Here is a 7252-nt window from a genome sequence, read left to right on the forward strand (position 1 = left end):
GGCTGCCTTCTACAACCAGAGGGATGCCGTCGTCGAGAGGCGGCGCCAGCTGCTCTCCGACGAGCGGGCCCCCAGGAGGCAGAAGCTGCTGGCGGACCTCATCCACAACCTGAACGAAAACATCCTGGCCGAGGACAAGGAGGACGACAAGAAATGGTTTGAAGGTACGTCTGTCGCCCGCAGGGAGCTGCTGAGGGGCACCAGGTCTCACTCTGCTCGAAAGAGTCACTTCTGTCAATTTTACTGTTCTTAAAGAAAAGTAGTTTAAAAAACTGGGAGTCCTTCTGGCTGGTGTGATTTGGTACCTGGGCAGGGGACTAGTTATCACTTCCACTAGCATGCGTTTTTAAGTTTCTTTCGAAAACATGCATATTTACTATCAGAAAATGGTAAAAAAAGCAATGTTCCCTATTACTCTCTCCAAGATCGCTCTACAATACGTTTTTCCCCATTAATGTAGGTCTGCATTTACAATCTTTTAGCAATTTGCTAATAGTGTACTGAGAATTTGCATGTATCAGCTAGCTAACCTTTCTTTATCTTTTCTTTATACTTTCTTTGCAAGTTCCCCCTCCCACTCCCAAGTCGTTGTTGCAGTTCTTCCTGAACAATTCTGTGTTCTTTTCACAATCTTTTAGTGTTCTGTGTATGCACGTTAACAAGAAACACTTAACAACTATAATACCAGCTCCTGCTCTCACAGCAGATGCTCTGCCTGGTCCTTTTAAGCGCTAAAAGCAGGGTAGTCTTGAACCAGTAAAATAAAAATGGGAAAGAAAAAAAATCTGTGCGTACTGAGTTTGTGAAAAGAAGGGATAAATACCCAGCTAGGCAGAAGCACAGCACTAGAAGTACTAAGTTGCAACACAATCTAACTCCCTTTAGGTCTACAGTCTCGTTTTAAGAACAAATCAAGCTACATGCGGTACAGTTGTGAAAGCAGAATACGAAGCTACATGAAAGAGGTAAAAATCTGTTGCAGTAACTTATTTTCAAGCTACTACTAAAAGTCATTCTGTGACGACATATATATAAAACGCTTTTACAGTGCAACGTACTGATTGTAGAAAAGAGCCTCAGGCTGCTACAGGAACCAAGGAATGATTGGGGTTTTTTTTCCCCCCCCTCTCTAGGTTAGTAGTTTTATTTCAAATGTTCATCCCACAGCGAGAGATGCATATAAAAGGATAATTGACCTGATGTCAGATAAACTGAAATCTGTGAAATACAACGGATGCTACTTTGACAGAAGAGAGGAGGAGGCAGTCCGCCTGTGCACTACGGAGGGATGGTTCTCTTGTCAGGTAAGTTCAGGCCTTTCTAAAGCAGAGAGTCTTGGTTCCAGCAAGCAGTGGCATGACTTGCAATGACGTCAGAGGAAGGAACGGTTACGTGGATGCTTGCGTAGTGCGGTATCAAGTTTGGCGGGGTGATGTCATAGCATGCGTGATCTATCTTTGGTTAGTTATAGCAAGCAGAAGGACCGCGCTGGGGTGATGAGCAGGACGCCTTTCATTGTAGCCGTCTTGTTTTACAGGGACCTTTTGACAGAGATGACTGCCCATGTAAGCATTCTATCAACCCCTACAGCAACAGGGAAAGCAGGATCCTCTTCAGTACCTGGAATCTCGATCACATGTATGTACAAAGTATTAATCCAAACCTACCTGTTCCATGCCCTTCATCCTGGGCAGGACAGGCGTAGCCATTGAGCGTTTACCTCGTCCTTCCCTGCACTATGCAGTTAGCTCCGCTATGAATAGTGCATTGTGATAAAAGATGCTTGGATGCTGCAGCTGTTTCTGGTTACAAAATCCTAAAGACAGATTATAATGCCGTCTCTCATTAGCTGCTTTGTTTCTGTTCAGATTTTCTTTGTATGGAAACATACCCCTCCTTACCACGTTATCCTTTGCGAAGACTCCTCTCTGGCAAAAACCCTCAGACCCATTTTCAGGCATTGTGCACTTGTGAAGGAAACAGGATTTGCTAAACTAATTTCCTCAGGAAAAAAAATAAATCATAAACCTAGTTATGGGGAAAGAATTCAAATTCTGCCTGGCTCTAGAAGGGTGACGGAGACTTGATTATTATGAAAAAACTTATGATGGCAATATTGTTTTCTCTTTTGTGCACTGAAGAATAGAGAAGAAACGTGCTGTTGTCCCAGAACTGGCAGAAGCTGTCAAAACACGAGATGGAAGAGAAGTGAACTGGGAATACTTCTATCAGCTGCTGTTTACCGTGGATAATTTAAAACTTGTACATATTGCTTGCCATAAGAAAACCAACCATAATCTCAGCTGTGACAAAACTAAAATTTACAGAAAAAGGAAGCAAAACCACAAGATTTCATAGCGCTATCTCTGGAAGTGACTTCTGCTGTTTTCAAAATCATGTCACATGGTATCATTTTTAAATAGCTCTAGTTTCTTAAACAAAAATTTATTTAAGAGTCCCTGGCAAAAGAGACTTGCTAAGTAATTCAACTGCAATCTCACAAAGCATACATTCCTATCATGCCTAATTCTACTCTCCCGTCTTCTCACTTACTACAAGCCTTCCTTAGATCACACTGTGTTACGTGTGATAAAATACAGCTGTGAGTCAGAGTATAAAAATGAGGCCAGAGGCTGACACCGATGATGCCCTACAATCTCTTTCTTGCCATGACAAATGTAGGCCCAAAACTTACACAGAAATGAAACTTGGACAAAACATTCCTTAAAAACTGATCTGAGGGGACTTGTAGGTTTGTGTTTCTCTGAACATTAAGCCAAAGAATACTTTAGGATAATTATTTTGCTCTGTGCCTTTTCCAGGCAGACAACCACTGTATTTCAGATACGCCAAAGGGCGATTCAGTGGCAGAGCTGCTGGCTCTTCTGTACCAAAATACCTGCACTCATCCATGACCACTCCATTTGCTGCTGCTCTAGACATGCATCTCCTAGAAGGAAAAGCAAGGCCGTGGCATATCTTTGCTTTTACCACCTTTGTTCTTTGTCAGCTTTCCCACTGATTTCCCTCTCCTTTCAAGCAGTTTCTGCCTCTTTAGCTTGAGTTTGCTTGAAGCAATACAAGCAATGTTACTGTATAATAATCATGTTTACCATATTGCTTTTGTAAAACACTTCCTACCTCAGGTAACAAACTACAATTTTTACTTGAGAATTTTTTTTTTTTTTAGTATCAGCTGACAGCAACTGAACTTTTGGGGACTTTTAAGTGTAAACGATGTGAATTTTTTTAAAATAAAAAAATTACCACTATCTTTCTGTCTCTGTATGTGGAGGCACACGAGGTTAATCAGGTGTAATATGGCGTGGCCAATACAGACTAGAAAGACTGAGCGCAGGGAAATGTGTTTATGAATGGAGTGCTAGCTACTTACTGCTATGTAAGTAACATCATTCATCTCTAGGGAAGAGCTCTGTTTTCCCCTGTATCATTGGTCCTCTTTCCTACCCGGGCAAATCGAGCTGGTCCACGCAGAATTGTACTAAGATAGTGTTGCTGTGCGAGCCATAACTTACTAGGTCTTGGAAACGCGGGAGCTTTGCTACAGAGAGTACTGATTTACTTTAAATGACCAACTCAGTCCCCCTTCCAAACATTTCAATATGAGAAGTAAGTAGGTGCATTTTAAAGGCAGGATTTCTAATACCAATGCATTGAATCGATGCTTCCAGATTGCCTTACTGAATGTACGTCATCGGTAACTAAGATGGAAATGCAGACTATGCTGTTCTGACACTGGGGAAGGCATCACAGCTAAGACTGTGATGACAAACACAATGTCATCTGTACGGCACACTTCCTACAAACTGAAACTCACCGTTTTACACAGTGCTGAAACTAAAATGAACATCTGTGTATGAAGACATATTTGCTAGAAAGAGACGGTAGCAAATACGGCATTTAAGGAAAGCTGGGAGAGCTACTTCAAGATGGAGTTGTGCTGAAAACCATGAATATGCTATTAAAAAATTAGATTTTTCTGTGTTACAGAATTAGAGTGAAAAGGAGCCAAGAAATATCGTTGACAGAAACAATGCATCAGCTGGAGTGGAAATGTGAATAAATTAACATGTCATGCATATACAATTTGTTTGGCTTTTGAATGTTTAACAGACTATAGCTGTAGAAATTAATATTTATTTAAACCATCTGCTGATAACGTTTTCTCTATATTTTTAGAAGTGTAGAAGAAACTATAACAATAAAGATCTGAAAGCTTAATGCATAATCACACTTTCAAAGAAGTATTATCATAAACTTCGGGTGAGTTAACAGTTCCTGAAATCATCTGAGGTTGCTCATTATTTTCTAAAGATGCAGACCAAAATAACAAGTTTGGTGGACTGACCCATATCCTTAGCAATCAATACTCGTTCATCTACCGAGTCCAACACTGAGAGAGCTTATTCCTCCTTTATCACCACCAATATATTTGTTTACAAAATTCCTGTTCGTAACCCTTGGAAGTTAATTGAAAATACTGCACAAGCTGCATTACACAAAAAAGGCAATGCTTATGGCTGGTCTGGTGGGAGAAGGAAGCAGTCAGCTTCACGTGGCGGCTGTTCAGAGAACTGACATGCGATAAAAACGTACTTCTGGAGATTAACACCCCTGAACTCACATTGACATCCGTGCATTTAGTTTTGCCAGCAGAACTGCATTTTAGAGGTTTAATTGGTTCTGGTTTAGATGTAAACAACGCAACACAACTTACACAACAGAGGCCGGTGTCCCTCTTTGCACTGGGTAGTCAACTGGCTGCATTACTAACTGGATGCCACGATGGCAGACATCACAGAATTAAAAGGACCTTGTTCTAACACGGTTTTCTTGGCTATTTTTAAAAAAAGGAGTGAGACCAAATGTTCACCCTAGATATGGGCTCAAATTTATAAAAAAAAACAATAAGAACTTCTATTTTCCCTGTTTTTTTCCTAAATATTAATGGTAAAATGAGAAACTACAATTTATTTCCAAATCACTGAAAATTCAATCTTTGCCCCAGATAACTGAGAGAGAATACTGTATCTGCCAATTCCAGAAAAAACAAACTCTATCAGTTCTCTCTCTGAGAAAAGGCAAACGCAACACCTGTATGTTAGAGACACAGCCAACCATCATTACGTGGTTGCAAAGAAAAAGAAAAAAGGTTTCATTTGTTTACAGTTTGTTGTTAGACAACATCCTCTTCCTCCTCCTCCTCATCTTCCTTTGCAATGAAATGTAGCTTCCTGAATTCTCGCCTGCTCATCGTTGTGCTTGGGAGTGCAACTGCTGGGAGATCCTTTAAGAAAAAGATAAAATCATTAAGGAAAGTCTGTTGAGGCAGACCTCCTACCTCACCACCAGTTCACATACTTCCACATCTGATACATGAGGCACCAACACACACCTCTTCACTTGGAAGCGGTGGCGTAAACCCATAGCTAAAGCAGAGGAGCTTTCAGGGGAGCTTGCCTGAACCAGTTACGGCTCATGGTCAAAGCAAGGGCTGGCATTCCTTCTGCAGGCTTGAGAAGGCTCGGAGAGGGTGAAGTGCTCCACAAACGAATCCTCACTACTCCCACTAAATACCAACCGTGACTCCTGCTAAATACCGATCCTCATGAAACACCTGAAAGGCGGCGGCATCCCTTGCCCAAAGTTATACAATGTTAAAGGCAGACCAGGGATTCAAATTTCAAGCTCTGCCCCTTGATCCAAAAGCAGAGGTCACCAGAAAACAGCTTCCATTCCAAAGAATTACAATGATCACGATTAAGAAGCAATGACCAGTGAAAAACTATTTTGACAGAATAACACTGTGTCTTTATGAGTAAAAATACCTATCTTATGGAATTGGAATAATAAAATCTAAACAAGAAAGATTTCACATCCGAAATTAACATGTCTTGGCAATTCATTTCGTCTCTGAGACAGATAATTCTACCCAGGAGACAGGGATATGGCTCCAGATGTCTACCAATACTGGTCAAGTTTGCCTACAATTTTGAGGCTAGCCTACTTTTGTTTGAAGATGTAAGACTGAAGTGGAACAGAACTGAATCTGTAGAGTGCACAGACTGTCGTCATCTTACCTGTATAAACTCAATATCTCCAAAGAACCGGTCCACTGGCATTGGCTGGTTGCTGTCTTCGTCCAAGAAAGCACCACTGTCTAGTTGTATTGGCTTCTTCAGGAGATCTCCATCCTCCAAGCTAGACCCATCTGAAAGTACACTCTCACAGCTGCTCTCTTCTTCACTGCAGGCATGATTGTGCAGATTTTCAGCACTGTCCGTTTTTGAGGGAGCGCTGCTTGATTTCACTGCACGTGGCTCAAGAGAAACATTATGCTCCTTTTCCTGTTTGTCTTCATCAGTCTCTGGAATGCTTTCACCTTTTTTCTGTTGAATTATATTACGGTCTCCGGGATCTTCTGAACATCGATCCCCATCAGATGTTTTAGGTGTTTCCCCCAATGCAGCAAGGTTTTCACTTCCACATGCAACTCTTTCTAGTTCCGATTTTACTAGACTGTTTTTTTCACATTTTAGCCTCTTTGAGGGTCGTCTGTCAGCCGCATTGTGTGAAGAACACTGCTAGGAAAAAAAAAAAGATCTTAAAGCTTACTTGAAATAAAGAAAAATAAAATCACCATATCTCTTTAGCTGCAAGGCTGGATGTGGAACCAAAAGCCTCCATCAAGCAAGTGGCACCTTGATCCAAAGCTGCATCGCTAAGAAAAACAATCAGTAGGAAGTGCACATGAAAAGAAGAAAAGAGGAGCAGATAGATTACGCTAAACCACAACGTACCGTCCATCACCAGTGGAAAGCTACTTCTCAAAGCATAAGCTAGCACCGTATGTGGCTCATTTTCGTATTTTCTTAGGGATGCCGTAGATGGCAATTAGTGTAGCAGAACAGACTATCACCCAGTATGGCAAAGCGTCCTGCCGCTTGCTAGCGGCACAGCGTACCGGCTAAGAGCCTACCACCGGCCTTTAAACAGTAATGAATCCGAAAGCTGGCCCTGTAGCACACAAATATGCCCCCGCACTGTATATTTGCACACAGGCGTCTAACAAAGTGGTGGGGAGGTAGGAAAGGCAAAGAATTTACTTAGATCCTCCAGGTAATTCCCTCACGGTGATGCTCAGTTTGTAGCTGTTAATAATTAGCTGCACCCCACACACTGTTACTGCCGTCCCCGCGGCCCTCTCCCCCAGCCCGAGACCGCCCCGGCC

At 41.9% G+C, this 7252-nt stretch overlaps 2 protein-coding genes across 2 annotated transcripts in view; one reads left to right on the plus strand and one right to left on the minus strand.

Annotated features, from left to right (window-relative positions):
• Position 1: 1 nt before the first annotated feature.
• Positions 2-4101, plus strand: DFFB (DNA fragmentation factor, 40kDa, beta polypeptide (caspase-activated DNase); the record flags this gene model as incomplete). The annotated part of the gene is made up of 5 exons (XM_009320566.1): positions 2-164; positions 886-965; positions 1134-1304; positions 1538-1638; positions 2142-4101. Coding segments are annotated over 5 exons (732 nt in total), but the record flags the coding sequence as incomplete, so codon positions are not given.
• Positions 4102-4335: 234 nt separating this feature from the next.
• LOC103913968 (chromosome unknown open reading frame, human C1orf174) overlaps positions 4336-7252 on the minus strand; it is a 124674-nt gene continuing 121757 nt past the window's right edge. The window contains exons 2-3 of the mRNA XM_009320567.1: positions 6102-6605; positions 4336-5308 (exon numbers count right to left, since the gene is read on the minus strand). Coding sequence (XP_009318842.1) covers positions 5198-5308; positions 6102-6605 — 615 coding nt within the window. The 3' untranslated portion in view covers positions 4336-5197. The remainder of the gene's footprint in view (positions 5309-6101; positions 6606-7252) is intronic.

Source organism: Pygoscelis adeliae, unplaced genomic scaffold, assembly GCF_000699105.1.
Source record: "Pygoscelis adeliae isolate BGI_AS28 unplaced genomic scaffold, ASM69910v1 Scaffold213, whole genome shotgun sequence".
NCBI lineage: Eukaryota > Metazoa > Chordata > Aves > Sphenisciformes > Spheniscidae > Pygoscelis > Pygoscelis adeliae.